The following is a 21,769-nucleotide window of genomic DNA, read 5'->3' as shown; positions in this document are numbered from 1 at the left end:
GTTTTTCTCTGCATGCTTGGCGAGCCACGTGAGAGCAGGGTCTGTGTCACACACTGAGACCCGTTCTCTGAGTGTCATTCACTTCGTCCTCCTATGGCCCCATGAGACAGGGTCTCAGAGGGGACCACTGACTCACGAGAGGCAGGCACTTGCCCCAGGTCGCTCAGCCAGGAAGAGCGGGAGCCAGAACACAGACAGGCTGCTCCCCAGACCCAGGACAGCACCTGGCAGGACAGGCTCTCAGGACATACTTGTTGAATGAGCACATTATCTTACTACTTAGATTCCTTCTGGGAAAGTAAAACCTCTAATTACGCAGAGAAAGCGCTCCAAGCTGATACTGACAAGTCTGTATGTTTTCACACCACGGTGTAAATGGCTGAAGGTGTCTGATGTTTTTCTGAACGTAGTTTTGTGTTTTGTCTTCTTTTACCTACAGGTACTCATGTGTTAGAGGTTTCCCTGGTGACTCAGACAGTAAAGAATCTGCTGGCAGTGCAGGAGACCCTGATCCCTGGGTCGGGAAGATCCCCTGGAGAAGGAAATGGCAACCGACTCCAGTATTCTTGTCTGGAATATTCATTCCATGGACAGAGGAGCCTGGGGGGTCACAGCCCATGGGGTCGCAAAGAGTCAGACATGATTGAGCAACTAAATGACAACAATTTTCCTTTAAATGAAAAAGTCTGTGATGTCCTTATTTTAAGTTTCAGGCAGTCCCAAAGAAGCAGGGATGACTCGGGTGGAGACTTTGAAAGGACAAAGGAAGTTCTATCCACCCAGGGAGTCTGCCCTGTGGCCCCAGGGCTGCACAAGCCGGGGGAAGGTTTGTAGAACCCTGGCAGTCCCACCACTGTCCCTACTGATGAGGGGCATCATCCAGTCTCTGTCCACACGCAATAGACAGACGCTCCTCCTGGGGCAGCTGACGAGGAGGCTGGTCAGGGTGGCTGTGTGTAAGGAGGACTGGTGCCCCAGTGGCAGGGGGAGCGCTCCACGGGCACTGGCTGGTCTGCCAAGAACCAAGGCAGGTGTCCAACAGGACTGCCAGGGTGAGCAGGCCTACGAGGGCATCAGCTCCTACCTGGAAGAGTCCAGCCCAGCCCAAGGGCCCAGTGCACTGTCCCCTTCCCCAGCTGGTCACCTCCGGTCCACACCCTCAGCCTGCACTGACCAATGCCCTTGAGGGCTAGAAACTGCCCCAGCGGAGCAAAGGGATCTCTGCTCCTCACTGCACTCAGGGCAGTCCTCGACAGGACTGGGAAAGAGTCACACTGCTGAAGGTGCCAAGGAAAGATGGAGGCTGCTGGAGAAAGGGGAAGATGCCAGGACGGCCTTCTGGTCAACCATCCTCACCCTGAGCCCACCCATTTGTCTAAACACTGTGCCTGTGGGGAGTGAATCCATGGATCAGTACTGATGAAGGTATGCAGAATGGCGATCCCGCCCTCCCTGCAAGAGGCTCTGCTGGTCTTCCCATCCAGGGGGCCGTCTGTTTTCCCATCTCCGGATACAGGCAGGTCTGGTGACTTGCTTTGGCCAGCAGAACACACTGGCAGCGATAGACCAGTTCCAAGGCTGGCTCTGGATTAACCTCACTGTCTAGTTTCTGAATTTGATGTTTTGACATCTGGGGCTGTGCTGAATTGGCATGGACTGTCCCTCTGGTGGGGAGGGGCTAGCAAATTCCTAGAGGCAGCAAACAACACAAGACCCTCCTTGTCCATGCCCAGCACACCTTAGGTGGCAAACCAACCAAACCTGAGCCCATCCCCCTGATTATCTGGTCTGACACTTGTGAGACACTAACATCCCACCCTAACCACGCCCCACCAACAACCCCAGGGTCCAGCAACACACAACCAGCAACAGCCCTATACTACCATCTCACTCACATTATTTCAACTAGCCAGTCCTAACTCGGTTAGTGTCCTTACCCCGTCTCACCCGTTCCTTTCCTCAAGACCCCCAGTACAGGCTTTCCCAAAGTTTCCATCCCTCTCTCTGTCTGATGTTTTCTCTGTGACCCCCTTCTCTCGAGAACTCTAAGTGTTAATAACATGCTATCTTTTCCCCAGCACTGTCTCCTGATCTGTTGGCCCCACCCCACCTGACTGAAACCGAAATCTTAGCTTCATGGCAGACCAGCATCTCAGGAAGACTGGTGCATTCTGCTAGGCTTAGCCCTCGACTATCTCTAACGTGCGGAAAGCCCAGGCCAGCCTGCTAGAGGACGGGGCACTGCATGGAGCAGAGGCACCCTGGACCACCCAGCTGTGGCTACCCCGGCATCTGTCCACAGACCCAGAGGAACCCAGGCCTAGCGAGTGGAGCCTGGAGCCCGTGAGCAGAATAGCTGAGCTGAGTCCTGCTCAAACTGGTGACCTGATCAGCCAATTCCAGACCCAGAGTAGCTTGATCAGAACCAAATGCAGGATCCTTGTCTGTTTGGTTCTCGGTGAATGGGCCATGAAAGTGAAAGTGTCAGTCACTCAGTTGTGTCCGACTCTTTGCAACAACACAGACTGTAGCCCACCAGGCTCCTCTGTCCATGGGATTTCCCAGGCGAGAATACTGGAGTGAGTAGCCATGCCCTTCTTCAGTTGGATCTTTCTGACCAAGAATCGAACCCGGGTCTCGCACATATCAATCACATGATTTTTTACCATGTGCGCCACCAGGAAGCCCATGGGCCGTGGCAGGCATCAAATATGAGTTTTATGAAATAACTCATCTTTGATTTGAATGATTCACACATCCTGGTAGCTGTGGTTCATCTCCACGTATCCTTCTAAAACAGGGTGATCAGTCGCTTCAGTTGTGTCTGACTCTTTGTGACCCCGTGGACCGTAGCCCGCCAGGCTCCTCTGTCCATGGGATTCTTCAGGCATGAATACTGGGGTGGGTTGCCATTTCCTTATCCAGGGGATCTTCCAGACCCAGGGATCGAACCCAAGTCTCTTGCATCTCCTGCATTGGCACTCAGATTCTTTACCACTAGCACCACCTGGGAAGCCCTCTAATAAAAGGACTGGTTATAAAACCCTGCAGCAGGGTTGGCAAATACTCTTGGTGCTACGAGCATGGCAGATACCTCTCTGATCAAGCATGGTGTTCTTTCACATTGAGCTCTGAAGTGAACAACAATCCATCCCAACCTAGGCTCCAGACAGCCCCAGGAGATCCATCTAAACTGGCAACAGAATTGACATTGATAAACTGACCACAACTGAGACAGGCTAGGACCTGGGACCCTGCAGCGCTGGACACAACTCTTCTCAAGTAGGGAAATACAAAGAAACTGTATGAGACTAAAAATAACTCGTGCGTGCACAGTTGGGGCAAATTCTGGGTATAGAGACCAAATGGCCCAACTCCACTTTTGAGGAGCCTGGAGCAAAAGCCGGGTACCGTGCACGCCCTCTGCACTCTACACCGCCAGAGGGGCGGACAAAGTACCTAAGGCATCCTTCCCACCTGACCGCTGGTCACACTCCTACCCACCTACACCCCCAGATAAGGAACAAGCTTTCCCATTCCCTTGGGGAGCGAGTGAGCAAGGGAAATCGTTACCTGTTCTTGATCCCACCTACTGCAGCAGAGGCCCCAAAAAGCCTTGTCTGAACTTGCCTGGTCTCTAGTCAATTTCTATTGACTGGGGAAGGCCAAGAATCCTGGTTCGTAACAACACTACCCCAGGATGGAATGTGCTCAGATTTTCATATTTCCACCCTTTTTCATCTCATTCGTTCTCAGACCAGGGAATAGGTATCAAACCCTCACCACCTCCTTTCCCTCCGTCTCAGTCAGTGGGGTACAGGGGATGGGGCATCTTTTCCCCCCTCTCGCTCCTCCCTCGGGCTTTGATTCTAATACAAGGATTCAGTTGCTACTGTCTCGGGTGCATCAGGATCCCCGTCTACAGCGTGGGGATAATGGTGCTACCATTGTCCGCTTTAAAGTTTCAAAGAAGGACAAGTGTAACATCTACAGTAGGAAAGTGACTTGGGAAGGACAAGGATAGTGAATTAAAACATCATTTTCCTGACAATGGGTTCAAAAAAACTAGGGAAGAAGCCAAGAAAGAGGAAGGCATATGATCCAGAAAACGTAAACTCCAGTCCAGGCCAAAGTCCCTGGGTAGCCGCAGGACTATGAGCCAAGAGAAGGTTCAGCAAAACTGGAATCCAGGGGCAAGGAGCCCGGCAGAACAGGGATCAGGAAAGAGATTTTTGGAAACTACTGTGCTTATGTAGAGGACGGATAGGGCAAAGGAGAAAAACTTTGAGGGAAACCAAAAAGTTACACAAGAAAGAAAATTAATCGTGGTAGGTTATTTAGCTCTGTAGCGAACAATGGAACAAAGTACTCATCTGTCATTACAGGAGATCAATTATTTAGAAACGTGGAATAATTTCCAGGGCATTTGAAAACAGTTGCCCCAAGAGAAAGAGAGAGATGACTATGGAACAATTTCTTGAAAGCCACAAACTACCAAAAATCACCCCCAAGGAAAAAAAAAAGCTACCCTAAGTAGTTTTGTATCTGTCAAAGAAAATCCATAGTTAAGAATCTTCCAGAAAAGAAATCTCCAAGCCCACAATGGTTTCATTAGTCAATTCTATCAAACACTGCGAGGGGAATTGACACCACCTCTATGGAGTCTCTTCCAGAAAACAGAAGAGAAAGGGACAACTCACAATTCATTTTAGGAAGCCAGTGTTATCATGGTAACGCACCCAGGCAAAGACAGTAGAAGAAATACATAGATGAGGGGTCAGCAAATTGTCTGTAGAAACAGGGCCAGAGAGTCAAATTTTCCAACTTTGCAGCCCATAGAGTCTCTGTTGCAACTCCTCACCTGTACAGTTGTAATGCAAAAACCAGCGATGGTGACGTGTAAGGGAATCAGCGTGGCCAGATGTGAGCACCAGTGGGCTGGATATGGTTCATATGGATATGGGCTATAGTTTGCTGACCCCTGCTATATACCAATATCCCTCATCAACAAGATGCAAGAATTCTCACAAAATATTAACAAGCAAAATCCAGAAATATATACAATGTATAAGATGACATGATCCAATTAGGGTTTACCTGGGAGTGCAAGGCTGGTTTCAAAATTAGAAAATCACATGACATTGTAAATCAATTATACTACAATTAAAGTTCTTTTAATTAAACTAAATTTTAAAAAGTCAATCAATGTTATCCACTTTAATAACAGACTGAAGAATAACCATGAGATCATATCAGTTGAGGGAGACAAAGCATGTGATACGGCTCAGCATCCATTTATAATAAAAGATGCTGTGATGATGCTATAATATCATCACAGTAATAAAAGATGATGCTGTGAAAGTGCTGCACTCAATATGCCAGCAAATCTGGAAAACTCAGCAGTGGCCACAGGACTGGAAAAGGTCAGTTTTCATTCCAATCCCTAAGAAAGGCAATGCCAAAGAATGCTCAAACTACCACACAATTGCACTCGTCTCACACACTAGTAAAGTAATGCTCAAAATTCTCCAAGCCAGGCTTCAACAGTACATGAACTGTGGACTTCCAGATGATTTAGAAAAGGCAGAAGAACCAAAGATCAAATTGCCAACCTCTGTTTATCTGATTATCGAAAAAGCAAGAGAGTTCCAGAAAAACATCTACTTCTGCTTTATTGACTATGCCAAAGCCTTTGACTGTGTGGATCACAGTAAACTGAAAAATTCTTAAAAGAGATGGGAATACCAGACCATCTGACCTGCCTCCTGAGAAATCTGTATGCAGGTCAGGAAGCAACAGTTAGAACTGGGCTTGGAACAACAAACTGGTTCCAAATCAGAAAAGGAGTACATCAAGGCCATATACTGTCACCCTGCTTATTTAACTTATATGCAAAGTACATCATGCGAAATGCTGGGGTGGGTGAAGCACAAGCTGGAATCAAGATTGCTGGGAGAAATGTCAATAACCTCAGATATGTAGATGACACCACCCTGATGGCAGAAGGCAAAGAAGAACTAAAGAGCCTCTTGATGAAATTGAAAGAGAAGAGTGAAAAAGTTGGCTTAAAGCACAACATTCAGAAAACTAAGATCACGGCATCTGGTCCCATCACTTCATGGCAAATAGATGGGGAAACAATGGAAACAGTGAGAGATTTCATTTTCTTGGGCTCCAAAATCACTGCAGATGGTGACTTCAGCCATGAAATTAAAAGACCCTTGCTCCTTGGAAGAAAAGCTATGACCAACCTAGACAGCATATTAAGAAGCAGAGATATTACTTTGCCAACAAAAGTCTGTCTCGTCAAAGCTATGGTTTTTTCAGTAGTCATGTACAGATGGACCATAAAGAAAGCTGAGTGCTGAAGAATTGATGCTTTTGAACTGTGGTGTTGGAGAAGACTCTTGGGAGTCCTTTGGACTGCAAGGAGATCCAATCAGCCTATCTTAAAGGAAATCAGTTCTGAATATTCATTGAAGGACTGATGCTGAATCTGAAACTCCAATACTTTGGTCACCTGATACGAAGAATTGACTCATTTGAAAAGACCCTGATGCTGGGAAAGATTGAAGGCAGGAGGAGAAGGAGACAACAGAGGATGACATGGATGGATGGCATCACCAACTCAATGGACATGGGTTTGAGTAAGCTCTGGGAGTTGGTGATGGACAGGGAAGCCTGGGGTGCTGCAGTCCATGGGGTTGCAAGGAGTCGGACACGACTGAGCGACTGAACTGAACTGAACTATAATAAAAACTCTATTAAGCTATGGCTAGAAAACCTTAACCTGACAAATGGCTTCTACAAAGACCTACAGCCTAGCATCCCACTTAACATTAAAAAACTAAATGCGGAAAAAATAAAAAATAAAAAAATAAATGCGGGACTTCCCTGGTGGTCCAGTGGCTAAGACATTGCACTCCGAAGGCAGGGGGCCCAGGTTCCATCCCTCGTCAGGGAACTAGAGCCCACATGTTGCAGTGAAAATAAATAAATAAAATAAATATTTAAAAAACAGACAAAAAAGCTGAACGCATCCTTCCCACAGCAAGGATGTCCACTCTGTTACTCAACACAGTACTGGAAGTTTAATAAGTGTAATCAGGCTAAATAAATAAATAAATGGCACGTGCATAAAAAAGGGAGAAATAAAATTGCCCCTATTTACAGATAACCTGATTGTTTATGTAAAAAATCTGAGGGAATCTACAAAAAGAAATCCCTATAACTAATAAGCGAGTTCCACAAAGTCACAGGATACCATGTCAACATAGAAAAGCCCATTGAATTTCCAGTCTAGGAATATAGCATTGGAAATGAAAAAATCTTAAAACGAATACTACTTAAAATAGCTCCAAAAATTAAATACTTAGATTTTAAATCTAACAAAGCATATTCACATTGAAAATTTTAAAATACTGATGAAAAAAATCAAGGAAGATCTAAATAAATGGAAAGACATGTCATTTTCATGTCACTGGAAGACTGAATACTAAAATGCCACATATGTACATGTGTACGTTCTTGGTCATGTCCAACTCTTTGAGACCCCAGAGACTGTAGCCCACCAGCCTCCTCTGTCCATAGGATGCTCCAGGCAAGAATACTGGAGTGGGTTACCACTTCCTCCTCCAGGGGATCTTCCTGACCCAGGGATCGAACCCGCATCTCTTACATCTCCTGCATTCACAGGCAGGTTCTTTACCTCCTGGGAAGCCCCTACAATTGAGAATTGCCTTTAAAAACATGTATCTTAACATAAACTTCACACTTTATATAAAAATTAACTCAAAACAGATCATAGATCAAAATGTAAAAAAGCAAAACTATAAAAATTTTAGAAAAAAACATACAAGAAAACTTTAATGATCCGCAGTCAAAGAGTTCTTAGACTTAAAACCAAAAGCAAAATCTATAAAAATAAAAAAATTTAATCAGTTGGACTTCATCAACATTACAAACCTTTGCTCTGGAAAAGACACTGTTAAGACAAGCTGCAGTGAATGAAATAATGCCATTTGTAGCAACATGGATGAATCTAGAGATTATCATCCTAAATGAAGTGAAGTCAGAGAAATACCATATGATATTACTTACAGGTACAATCTAAAAATAAAAATGATACAAATGAACTTATTTACAAAACAGAAACAAACTCAAAGACTTAAGAAAACAAATTTATGGTTACCAAAGGGGAAAAGTGAGGGAGGAGGGATAAAGTAGAAGCTTGGGATTAACATACACATACTATTCTGTATAAAATAGATAGCCAACAAGGACCTACAATAGAGCACAGAGAACTGCACTCAATATTCTGTTATAGCCCATATGGGAAAAGAATCTGAAAAAGAACAGATATACGAATATGTATGATTAAATCACTTTGCTGTGTACCTGAAACTAACACAGCTCGTAAATCAGCTCTCAGTTCAGTTCAGCTCAGTCGCTCAGTCGTGTCCGGCTCTTTGCAACCCCACAAATCGCAGCACGCCAGGCCTCCCTGTCCATCACCAACTCCCAGAGTTTACTCAAACTCATGCCCATCGAGTCGGTGATGCCATCCAGCCATCTCATCCTCTGTCGCCCCCTTCTCCTCCTGCCCCCAATCCCTTCCAGCATTGGGGTCTTTTCCAGTGAGTCAGCCCTTCGCATGAGGTGGCCAAAGTACTGGAGTTTCAGCTTCAGCGTCAGTCCTTCCAAAGAACACCCAGGACTGATCTCCTTTAGGATGGACTGGTTGGATCTCCTTGCAGTCAAAGGGACTCTACTCTAACATAAAATTTAAAAATAAAAAAGACAAGCTGCAGACAGGAAGAAAATATTAGCAACTCACACACCTGAAAAAAGGATTTCTGATTAAAATAGATAAAGAATACGTAAAACTTAACCATAAGAAAACAAACCACCCATTTGGAAAATGAGCAGAGTGCCTGAATAGACACTTCACCCAGTAGACGAATCAAATGTCAAATAAGGACGTGAAGAGATGCCAATATTATCAGTCATTAGAGAAATGGCATTTAAACCAAAATGAGATATCATTCCACACCCATTAGAGTGACTTGGAGACAAATAAACAAACCTAATAATATTAAGTGCTGGTGAAGATGCAGGGTAACTAGGCTTTTTATGCATTGCTGGTAGGAACGTAAAATGATAAAACCGGATGGAATATAGCCTAGCTGCTTCTTACAAAGTTAAAGATAAATTTACCAAATGACCCAGCAATCCCACTGTTAGATATTTGCCCAAGAGAAATGAGTGTTCACTTTCCACAAAAAGCTGTGTGGGGAATGTTTACCGCAGCTTTAGTCATAGTCACCCAAAATTGGAATTGACAGCATGGGAGTCATTAAGTTCAATGGCTGAGCTGACAAACTGTGATATGTCCACACGATGGAATACCACCCAGCAACAGGAAGGAACTGTGAATTCCCAGAATGACATGGAAGAATCTTAAATACATTATGCTAAGTTAAAGAAGTCAGAATCAAAAGCCTTTTTGCTTCCATTTATATGACACTATGAAGATGAAAAACTATAATGATGAAGAACAGATCAGTGAGGCCAGGGGCTGCAGTGGGCAGACATGTGCCTACACAGGGCATCATGATGTCGTTTTGGAGAGGTGGAACCGTTCTGTCTCCTGACTGTGGTGGAGATGGCCAAACATAGAGCATAGCTCTATGGTTAAAATCATGGAAATGTACACTAAAGACATTTTTTCCCCAACAAACCCTAAAAAGCAATGTATCCAATGGGAGTAGACAGTCAAAAGAATGAATCTCTAACAGTGGATTTTGGAACCCTGTGACAACTGACCTCAAGGAGAGATTTTGGAGAGAGTGAAATGTTCCGAAATACTACAGCACCTGCATCCCACTGCCGACGAGGAGGTTGAGAGGCACCACGGGGGAGAAGGGTGAGGCATGGGGCTTCGTTAAGCGTCTTTCCTTTCTTGTCTCCCCAGCAAAGCTGTTTCTCTTCCCAGGGCGAGACCACAGAGTGGGCAGCAGTGTTGGAAAAGGGCCCCAATTATGGGATCCCCACACTGCTCAACCTCCCCTCCTTCACCAGGACCACTGGTTCTCCAACAGCACATCTCAAAAGTCTTTCAAAGTGACTCAGGACAGACATGAGGAAAAGCCAGACTGGGACTGGGGGTGAGATTTCCCAACCTACACAGGGCTTTGGGCAAAAGACAGTTTCACTAGAATTTTTAAACCAACTTCCATGGAGAATCCCTTCTGCTCCTTTCCCCTCTCACCAAGCCCAGTGAGGCAGGTGCTTCTGCAGGTAAAGAAATCAAGGTTTAGAGGATAAGGAACTTGAGGAAGCCTGGGCGTGGCAGGGCAGGGATGGGACCCAGGTCTCCCCCGAGAACACAGCCTGAAAGAGCTTACTTCCCTGTCTGAAAAGTGGATGCAAACCTCTGAGAACTGCCAAGGTCTCACCTTGTCCAGGTAACCTTGAGAGAGCAAGAGCAGGACAGAGCCCCCCAGCATCCTGTCTCCCCTGCGCCCTCTGCTGGCCCGGGGTGGGGGCCGACTAAGGGACTGTGCACTTCGGGCCTGAGGCTCTGTTTTGCAATCTGCAGTGGGCAACCCCATTGTTCTGCTAGGTGGGTTCCTTGTGGGGACCTTCTGCAGCCTGGTGGCCGAGTGACTCCCTGCGGTGGCAACTCACCCCCTTCCACGCTAACATGGACCAAGTTTGGTCTAAACTAAATTCTCCTTTTCTGCATCCCAAGGGCTTCTAAGTGGCCACCGATATGCCTGCTTGTTTCAGATATTCAGTTCATGGGTGAGATTCTGTAGAGAAGGGAAAAGGCTTGGAGCCAAAGAGAGAGAGATGAGGCTGTGTGATGCTGAGTAAGTCGCAATCTCCCCGGACCTCAGCTCTCTCATCTGCAAAATGGGGGTAGTGACAGTTCCCAACTCACAAGGCTGCTCTGAGAATAAAGAGTCTGGGAGATGCTTAGCAAAGAAACGCGTTCATCCGTCACTGGGCAAGCTTTCCTTCTGAACGGCAACCCACTCCAGGAGTCTTGCCTGGGAAATCCCAGTGACAGAGGAACCTGGCGGGCTACAGTCCATGGGGTCGCAGATTCAGACAGGCCTGAGCGACTGAACACACACACACACTGCCGTCACTGTTATTGCCGTGGATGGTGTTGCTGGGGTAGCTGCCCTACAACTCAGAGAACACGTGGTCACAGAGGGAGGGGTCTCCGGTTTTCAGAACCAGTCTGGTGATAGCTGGCTTGGAATTCAGCAGGTCCAATCTCACCTTTGAAAGCGCACTTTTAACTGAATTCTTTTTTCTTTTTCTACAGCACTGCTGCAGCATGTGGGATCTTAGTTCCCTGACCAGGGATCCAACCGGCTCCCCCTGCTTTGGAAGTGAGGAGTCTTAACCTTAACTGGACTGTCAAGGAAGTCCCTTTAATCTGCATTTTTATCTTAATTTTTACTAACTATCAATCCTTGCTGCTTGATGTAAAAATGAATCTGTTCAAGTACATAAATCCATCTGGATTCCAATAGCCACAAGTCAGGGAGAGAAAACCTAAGGGCAAGCTGCCTGTAAGTTTGGGAAAGAAACTTAGTCCCAAATCTAAGGTTCCCCAGGCTCAGAGTGAAGCTGCTTCAGACACCTCCCTGCCCACCCCTGCCTGGGAAGTGCTGTGAACTGCTAAGAAAGTTGGTGGTGGGAGCCACAGGCTTAAATTGGCTGTTATGATGTTAGTTGCTCAGTCCTGTCAGACTCTTTGTGACCCCATGGACTGTAGCCCACCAGGCTCCTCTGTCCATGGGATTCTCCAGGCAAGAATACTGGAGTGGAGGGTTGCTATGCCCTCCTCCAGGGGATCGTCCCCACCCAGGGATCAAGCCTGGGGCTCCCACATAGAAGAAGGCAGATTCTTTACCATCTGAGCCACCGGGGCTATATCCCCAGTACAAAATGTTTTTGGTGTTAAAACAAATTTTTTTTAAAGTTGGTGGGAAGAATGATATTTCCGTTAGAAATTTAAGTGTTGGACGTTGGAGGCAGGGGACATCCTCCACTCTAATCGGGTGAGCGGCGAGCTTTTCTGGAGACCCGAGGAGGACCACCGTCTCAGGAGTTCTTCTCAGGCAGAGCCTTCTGTCTCTGTCTCTGTCTCTGTCTCTCTTTCTCTCTCTCCCCCTCCCCGCTGCGGACCGAGGCTTTCGCATCAACTGCTCAGACCAGCCCGGGTCCTCCCTAACGCCCGGCCCGCGATGCATCCGATGACAAGCGGGAACGGAACCCCAGCCCCAGCCTGGCTCCAAGCCCCCGGCCCGAGCATTCCGGTGGAAGTGGCGAGCCAGATCCTTCGGCCTCGGCGTGGCCTCCCCTGCAAGCAGGATCAGGGAACTGGCGGGAGGGACACTGACCTGGGAAGCCCGCGATTCGGGGCAGGCGAGGAAGAGCAGCAGAAGGAAGAGCGCCCGGGGACACTTGGGCACCATCTTTGCCAACCGGAACCTTTCTGTTTGGGAAGGGGAGATAACTTGGTCTGCCGCCCCCGCCGAGGTTGTCCCAACCGATGCCGCGGCCGCCCCTGCGGGGAACCGGGCTCCGCTCGGCCCGGATCGGCTCGGGTAGGGAGGGAAGCCGGAGCCCGGGAGCGCAGCTCGGCCCGCCGCGCTCGGGAGGCGCAGTCCCGGATCCAGGTGCGCCGCGCGCGGACCTGGAGCTCCCGCGGCCACGAGCGTCCGCTGCCGCCCGCACGAGACAGTCCCGGCGAGGCGGGGAGGCGCCGGCCCCTTGGCCAAAGCCGAGGAGGAGGGGCTGCCCGGCCAGGAATGCGCCTGGGAGCGCGCCCAACCCGCGCGGCTCCCGGAGGAGGCCCGGCGCGACGCAGAGGACGAGCGCCGGCATCCTGACCGCCCTCGCGGGGGAGGCCGCCGAGGCGGCGTACACGTGCCTGCGGAGCCCGCGAGCCCGTCCCCGCGCCGGGTCGCTCCTGACCCGCCCCTTTCCAGCCCGGGGACACTGAGGCTGACCTCATCCAGCGGCAAGTGAGATTCAAATCCAGGTCTGTCCAACTTCAGAGCGAGCGCGCGCGCGGACGTCTTCCTCCACGGCACTCGGAAGACAGGACTAGTGTGGGCGCGAGATGGACTTCATGAACTTAGACCGAGCTCTCCACCCGAGAACTGCTATCGGAGTACAAGAACACTCACGCACAGTGACTCAGAACCAACAGCCCTCCTCATCTGCCGCCCTCCACTCCCCAGTGGAAGGAGAAACAGTTTGAACTGGGAGGCAGGGTTATGGGAACACCGGATGCTTTGCTGAGGCTCGGTGGGACACGCCGCTGGGAAGGACAGACATCAGCAGTCTGCGTCCCCCTTCATCCAAGGGCTGTGGGAGGATCCAGATGGCCTCAGCTCCAAGCTCCTGGAAAACACTGTTTAAGTTCTTACTGGAAGAATGTTTTCAGAAGGCAACACTGCAGATGTCATGGTGCACACCAAGTCTGGCCAAGCCTCAAATCTGTTTTTCCTTTTTCCAAATTTCATTTAGCAGAGCCCACTCAGAGCTCAAGGCACGGAGCTCAGAAGGCTATGTAGCCTTAGAGCCGAACTGTTTTCTTTTGGAAGGCAGAGGGGAAAATTGGAGTCCCGTGGAAAACGAGGGGCCTGCTGCAGGCTGGCCACCTGGGCAGACATTACCCAGGAAATCCGGCTGGGCTGCCCCTCCACCTTCCTGCGGGAGGAAGCAGAGCGTGCCTGTGTACTATTACCTGCATTCCTGGGGAGGCGGCTTGAGGAGACACTGGGAGCACACTGCTCCTCCCTGCCCAGGTAGAGGGGGCCAAGGAGCCTGGGGCGGATGCCCCACAGCCTGTGGAAACTGGGATTTCTGCCTCCATCGCTCATGTCTGCTGACTTTGCCAAAGCTCAGTGTCCCCATCTTTGTATTCTCCCCTCCTCCACCCCCAGAGAAGAATTTCTTCTGGTCAATGAGGCTGTGTTTATTTTGTATTTTATCCCATCTTATGTTTACATGGCAACTGCCACCCCCAAAACCAAGGTTTCTCAGCCGGTGCCTGCTGTGCGCTGGAGCCAGGCAGAAGTGCCTGAGAACTTTTCTCCTGCCGTGCCCTCTGAATGGATGCACGGACTTGGAAGACACTGCTGAGTTCACCAGTGAAGAAACAAAAGCTGGGAGTGGCTGAGTGACTGGTCTATGGTTTGCAGACTCAAGGGTCTCCAGAGCAGGGCTGTTTCCAGGACAGGCTACCTTCAACCTTCATCCCACATTTTAAATACTTAAATATTCAGTCATAGGATTTCAGAAACTTTGCTTACAGGAACAGAGGTTTTCCTGGTTTCTGGCTTCCTTCATTCCTTTCTCTCACTTTTTCTCCCTTGTTCCCCCATTCTCTTTCTCTTCTTCCACCTCCTTTTCGTCTTCTCATTCCCCTTCTTCTTCTCCTTTTTCTTCCTCTACTTCTTTACTTTTCAAGCATTCCTAAGTTTCAACACAGATTTTTTTTTTGTACTTACCAATTTGTTTGCCTTGATCTACGGCTGACTTCTCTCCAGTGCCCTCGCGTCTGGTCGGAATTAACCTTCTAAGGTCCCACTGCCCCTTGTCTCTCTGTCCTCAACAGCCCATGACCTGTGGTCATCAACAGCCCCTCCGCAGCCCATACCTGCCAAGGCTGCTAAGAGCAAACAGACTGTGAAAATAAGCCATGGGCTACTCAGGGTTCCACAAATTAACCTTTGCATAAATTGACTCTGATGGTCCTGCATGGGGACAGCATAAGAAGGGAACCAACATTTCTTGAGCACCTGCTGTATGCCATATCCTCTAGTAAGCATTTCATGAATATTCTAGGTTATCCCCTCACAACCCAGCAAAATGGGTCCTATTATTATTTCCATTTGGCAGATTGGGAAACTGAGGCTTAGCATGCTTAGTTGCCCAAGATCAAACATCAGGTTAGTAATTGGGAGAAACAGGATTTACACTTGAATGTGTCTGGTCCCAAGGAGCACGCTTTCTGCTGCAGTTGAAACTAAACACAAGAATTTGCTCATTATTCTTGAGGGCCGGTGTTTGATATTTTCAAAAGCAAGTATATAAAAATTAGCTTTAGGGGTAATTTTTCAGGCATATATTTTCACTGCAAAGATTACATCTATACAAGTTAGGCCTATTTACAATAACCTCCAAGGAATTGTTGAAATTAATAACTGGGCCTATTTGTACTTGATATTGTTCAAAACAGGACAGTTCTGCCAGGTGACACTCAATTTGCCCCTCTGGATGCATTCTGCCCTGGAGGGCAACCTGAAGGGATGGCATCAAACCCCTGGGTGCTCTCTGTCCTCTGGTTGTGTTTGGAGTCTGGGAATGTGCAGTGGGAGATCCGATGGAGAAGGGTGAGGTCCTGAGGCTGAGTCAAGCTGGCTGTGTCCCTTGACAGAAAATCACTGTTCTTTACAAGGCAATCTCTTCCCCATCCCTCTCTTCCCTTGTCATTCCCACAGCCCCTCCCCCTGTCCTGGGCCAAGGGGTACCAACAGTGCCTTCATTAGTGGCCCTGGCATAGGGCAGTCCTCTAGTTGGCATTTGTACATCCTGTCCATATCCTGTAAATAAATCGTCCACAAATTATCCTAATTTCAGCAAGCCATTTCTTGGCTTTTGACTGATAGAGTGACCATTGTCAATAAATTGAAAATATTTTTTCCCTTTAGACTGTCCTCTAACAGGAAATGAGGTGAATAGACACATGATGAAGCTTGTGCACACACACAGTCGGGCCGAGGCACTAAGAGGACACTCTTAATCTTTTCCCTCACTAATCAATCCTGCCTTGGCCTAGGGCTGTAGTATACCCAGTTAAAAATACCCCCAGCACTACCTCTTTAGACTCCCTTGGCTGAGCGACCCAGTTTTGACTAATGAGATGTAAGTAAAGCTGAGCAGATGGGCCCAGTTTCTTGATAAACAGAAACAAGTCTCAAAGATGTGTGTCCTTCTTTCTCTTGCTTGGAGCGTGGACCCAAAGCTTGAATTTGCAGCAGCAACTCCATGACTGTGAGATTATAGTCAAGTGCTTAGAACGCAGGTTTAGAGAGAGAAAAGGCATATGTTCATAGCAGCACTAGTCACAATTTGCAAGTCAGGGAAACAACCCATATGTCCATTGAAAGATGAATGGAAAAAGAAGATGTGGTACATATATGCAATGGAATACTACTCAGTCATAAAAAAGAATGAAATAATGCAGCAACATGGATGGGCCTAGAGAGTATCATACTAAGTGAAATCAGAAAGCAAAAGACAAATACCATGTGATATCACTTATATATGGAATCTAAACTATGATGCAAATGAATTTATCTACAAAACAGACTCACAAAGAACAGACCTGTGGTTGCCAAGTGGGGAGGGGTGTGGGGGAGGGATGGATTGAGAGTTTGGAATTAGCAGACGCAAGTGTTACATAGAGAATGGATAAATGACAGTGTCCTACTGTATAGCACAGAGAACTATATTCAATATCCTGTGATAATGGAAAAGAATGTGAAAAAGAATGCATATATACATTTGTGTATATATATGGATGTATAACTGAGTCACAAATACAGCAAAAATTAACACAACATTGTAAATCAAATATACTTCAATAATCTTTTTTAAAAAAAGAAAGCAGAGGGAGCTTGCTTCCTTAATGATTTCTTTGAGACATGACAGTACTGGGCCTCTCCCGGATGTCTTGTTACCTAAGAAACATTAAACCCCTGTTGGGTTAAGTCACTGGTAGTTGGGTTTCTGTTTCATGAAGTAGAACCAAATCTATGAGCCCATGAGGATATAAATACATAGCTGAATAAAAATAAAGGGAGGAGAAACAACTCTTCTTTATAGAAAAATTACAATCAGTAAATATAGAAAAAAAAGTGTGAAAACTAGAAAAGTACCATTCAAGCACTGCAGTAATAACTGCTGCAGGCATGATCCACCAATGAATACTGAAATCAGTGAGTAAGTATTTAAGCAGAAACAGGAATTTTGCATCGTCTCAAAGTATCTTCCCCCAAGTATCTACATATATTAGAAAGGGAAAATTTTAAATTTACAGTAGATCAATGAGGCAATATCCTGTACCCTCTGATCTGAGGCACAAACATGTGTGGCTTCTGTGACATTCTTTTGCCAAAAATGGGTAACTTCAATCTAATTATGAGAAAAAAAAATTAGATAAATGCAGATGGAGATACACACTGCAATGCAAAATTGGCAGAATTTCATTCTTCTTTATGTCTGAGTGATACCCCTCTATCTGCTCACCTGTTGGTAGACACTTAGGTTGCTTCCACATCTTGGCTATTGTAAATAATGCTGCTACGAACACTGGAGTGCATGTATCTTTTAAAATTATTGTTTTCATTTTCTTCCTATATATATCCAGGAGTGGAATAGCTGGATCATATGACAGATTGAAGGCAGGAGGAGAAGGGGACGATAAAAGATGAGATGGTTGGATGGCATCACCAACTTGATGGACATGAGTCTGAGCAAGCTCCAGGAGTTGGTGATGGACAGGGAAGCCTGGCGTGCTGCAGTCCATGGGGTCAAAAGGAGTTGAACACGACTGAGTGACTGAACTGACTGACTGATAACAGTTCTATTCGTAGTTTTTTGAGGAACCTCCGTACTATTTTCTAGAGTGGTTGTACCCATTCACATCCTCGCCAACAGTGTGCTAATGCTGGCCAACATTTACTTGTGGTACGCTTGATGATGACCATTCTGACAGGTGTGAGGTGATAGCTCATTGTGGTTTTGGTTTGTATTTCTCTGATGATCAGTGACGCTGAGCATCTGTTCGTGTGCCTGCTGGCCATCTGTGCTTTAGCCTAGAGTCTGCACCATAAAGCACAGTTCAGGGCGAGCCCGTGGTTTGGGAAGTTTGAACACAGAATGTGGGCTTCCCTGGTGCCTCAGTGGTAAAGAGTCTGCGTGCACTGCAGGAGACCTGAGCTGGATCCCTGGGTTGGGAGGATCCCCTGGAGAAGGGCACGGCAACCTGTTTTAGTATGTTGTCTGGAGAATCCCCGGGGACAGAGGAGCCGACAGGCCGCAGTCCCTGGGGTTGCAGAGTCAGACACAACTGAGCGGCTAAGCAGAGCACAGCGCACACAGAAGGGGTGCTTGCTTCCTTCGGTTCTCTCGTTCAACAATCCTCTCCCTTTCCAGATACTGTGGTTCTTCTAATTGCTATCTTCCAATTCAACAGGAAGATTCAGGCCTTCTAGCTGGGTTTAATCTCCACGTGACACGCTGTGGCCTGCTCCGAGTGTAAAAGCCATAAAAACGGGCAATGCACGGTGCGATTCCCTTTATTGAACAGCATTTCCAGTATGTCCCCGCTCCTCCCTCTCTCTGATGTCGCCAACACAGTTATTTTAATTGTATCTAGAGTTGTTGTCTGGGCAGTCAAAAGGAGGTACTTCCCCATTATCAGAACTTGAAATCTACACATGCATTTTATAATCATAAATGCATTATTTAAAAAGTAATTTCTTAGTGAAAAGTCCAGCTTCTTCAGGCTCCATTTAATTTTTAAAAAAAGCAAATTAAAACTTAAGGATTGAATATTTTATCAGTATTTTCAGTAGTATTACAAATAAAATATCTAATTAAAAATAAATTTAAATTTAAAAAACCAAAACAAAATTATTTATAGACACTGTCTTTTCTGGACTCTACTATGCCTCAAGGAAATGTCCACTTATCAAATGAAGAAGCAGAGAATCAGTATTATGACTTCATGTTGAGATAAGAATTTGGAGGTTAGAGTGAAAGATAATACAGTAATACAAAATGAGGAAGCAAGGGATAAACAAATCATAGAAAGTATATTTTGAGTTTTGATGTGCAGTTCAACCCTCCTGTGACACTTCTCTCCCTCCGACCCTGAGGATCCAGAGCTGAGAAAAGCAAAATCTGGCCAGAGGGACCTGGAGTCAATTGCTCCTCATTTTCTCATCTGTAAAATGCACAGGAGGCCCCTTCCAAGCTTTCAAGTTCTAATTCTGAAAGAGACTAGAAACATACCAAAATGAGAAGGGGTTTTAGTTTTTAGGGGGAGGTTTGCTTGTTTCTTGGTCCCCCTTTTTTTTTTTTGCCACAATGGTGGCACTCAGTGTACATTTTTTAAAACTAAAATTTTGCCTCTCTGTTGGCATTTGGTAAGTAAAAGTGAATTTACAGATTTTTTAAAGGCAAGAATTAGAGACCAAAAATGTTGAGGTTAGACCTCTTCAGAGACATAGTTTGGCACATTCTGCTGGGTAGGGTTAAAAGTATTCATGTACAGAAACTTATGTTGCAGTTTCTTATTTTGTTGTTGTTTAGTTGCTAAGTCATGTCCAACTCTTTGCAACCCAATGGACTGTAGCACGCCAGGGTTCTTTAGCAGCTTCTTATTATGTTCCCAAAATGATTTAAAGGAATTGTTGTCAAAATTATTTACATCTGAATTCAGTACCATACCAGGTGATGTTAGTAGGAATTTAGCTGTCAATCCACCATCATTGAAGGGGCATAGGACGTGCCTTGGGTAATGTTTTTTTTTTTTAACTTTTTAAATTTTTGACTCTGCTGGGTCTTCATCACTGTGCCGGCTTTTCTCTAACTATGGCAAGCGTGGGGCTTCTCTGCGGTGGCCTCTCTGGTTGTGAAGCAGAGGCTCCAGGTGCACGGGCTGGGGTAGTTGCAAGCACACGGGCTCAGTAGTTGTGGCTCCTGGGCTCTGGAGCTCAGGTTCGGTATTTAGGGGCTGCTAACCGTAAACCCTGAACTCAGGTTCAGTAGTTTCAGGGGCTTAGTTTCCTGTATGAGGGATTGAGCCCAGGTCTCCCGCAATGGCAGGTAGATTCTTTACCAATGAGCCACCAGTGAAGCCCAGGGTAACTTCATTTTAGCACACATAAATAAACCTCAGAATGTGTCTGCATTTTGTATGGAGGAGTCTCTGTTTGAGCTGTCTCTGTAACGTGTACAACAATCACCGTTGAATTTTTTAGAATAACCTTAGCTGTCTTGAGAAGGCCTGGGCGCTAGGCACTTTCTTTCCTCCATCTCCCGTCCTTCATTTTGGGTCACAAAAGGTGGAATGTTTATTTACATTTTGATACATATATGTGATGACCCAGGGCTTCCCAGGTGGCTCAGTGAAAAAGAATCTGCCTGCCAACGCAGGAGACACAGTTTCCATCCTTGATCCGGGAAGATCCCACATGCCTCGAAGCAAGTAAACCGGTGAGCCACGACTATCAAGGCTGTGCTCTGGAGGCCCTGGAGCTGGGGCCCCACGAGAGAAGCCACCACGGTGAGAAAGCCAAACGCTGCAGCTAGAGAGCGGCCCCCACTCACTGCCGCCGGGGAAGCAGACAAAAAATAAACAGATCATTAGAAAAAAAAATAGCAAACAGGCATTCGGCTCGCGCCATTTTCCAGTCCACCTGGCGGTTTGGTGTGGCTTTGTGACCCGGGTTTTGCTGATGAAATGTGCCCAGTGACGGGCACCACTCTTTTGCCCTACAAAACCCCGGGTCTGGAGCAGCTCTCCCCTTCTGCTGGCTGGATGCAGATGGCAGGCCCAGGAGATGGTGGGCCCACAGGATGAAAATACACCTTGGGCCCCCGAAGGATCGTGTGGGGCAGGATTGCCCTGCTCACCTCTGCAGCTATCCTACAAGTTAGGAAAAATTAACTTTTTGTCTTAGCCTCTTGAAATGTAAATGAATAATTTACAGCCTAGCTGAACCTAAACACTCTAAGCACCCCTGTGATTTGTTGTCACTCAGTCTTTTCTCTACTTGGTGTTTACATGAGTCCACATGTAACTTTGTATTTTTGAAAATTTTTTGGCTGTGCTGGGTCTTCGTTGCTGTGGACGGGTTTTCTTCAGCTCGGGTGCGCGAGGCCCACTCTAGCTGTGCTGCCGGGCTCCTCACAGCGGGGGCTTCTCTTGCTGCGGCTCACGGGCTCAGTAGTTGTGGAGCGTGGGCTTAGTTGCTCCATGGCATGTAGGATCTTCCTGGACCAGGGATCAAACTCATATCCCTTGCATTGGCAGGCAGATTCTTAACCACTGCCATAAGGGAAGTGCCACATCTCTTGTAAGTACATTTCTATGTTATTATATAGTCTTCATAATGTAATGGTTGCAGAGTAGCTGGTTAACTATAATTCCTTAACCATTCTATTGTGATGTTTAGTTTGCTTATTTTTTCTTCTCCTTTAAATAATGCTAAACATTTTTATGCAGAAGCCAGGCTTCCCTGGTGGCTCAGAATGTAATGAATCAGCCTGCAATGCAGGAGACAGGAGACACGGGTTTGATCCCTGGGTCAGGGAGATCTTTTGGAGAAGGGAATAGCTACCCACTCCAGTATTCTTGCCTGGGAAATCCCATGAACAGAGGAGCCTGGAACTATTGATGTGCTCATTTCCTTAAACACTGAAAGCAAAACAATTGTTACAAATTCTTAATAGTATAAAGATATCGATTTGAGTTTTTAAAAATTTCTCCTTTCATTTCACCTTTGTCACTACTGAGGTTGAACACTTGTCCATGTTTGTTAGTTAGTTGTTCCTCCTCTTTTGAGAAGTTTATGTCCTACTATCTATCAGAGTCTACATTTCCTGTAGATTTTAATAATTTTAGTACTTATAGATATTACCAAGAATCAATCATCCAAAA

The 21,769-nt window shown here is 46.5% G+C and overlaps 1 protein-coding gene across 3 annotated transcripts in view; it reads right to left on the bottom strand.

The window, feature by feature from the left end:
* FBLN7 (fibulin 7) overlaps positions 1 to 12,550 on the bottom strand; it is a 55,555-nt gene extending 43,005 nt beyond the window's left edge. For all 3 annotated transcript variants that reach the window (XM_043918791.1, XM_043918792.1, XM_043918793.1), the window contains exon 1: positions 12,423 to 12,550. In XM_043918791.1, coding sequence (XP_043774726.1) covers positions 12,423 to 12,497 — 75 coding nt within the window. In that variant the 5' untranslated portion in view covers positions 12,498 to 12,550. The remainder of the gene's footprint in view (positions 1 to 12,422) is intronic.
* Positions 12,551 to 21,769: the final 9,219 nt, after the last annotated feature.

This window comes from Cervus elaphus, chromosome 11 (assembly GCF_910594005.1).
Source record: "Cervus elaphus chromosome 11, mCerEla1.1, whole genome shotgun sequence".
NCBI lineage: Eukaryota > Metazoa > Chordata > Mammalia > Artiodactyla > Cervidae > Cervus > Cervus elaphus.
The sequence above is the reverse complement of the archived record's forward strand: the minus strand, read 5'-3'. Positions and strand labels throughout refer to the sequence as shown.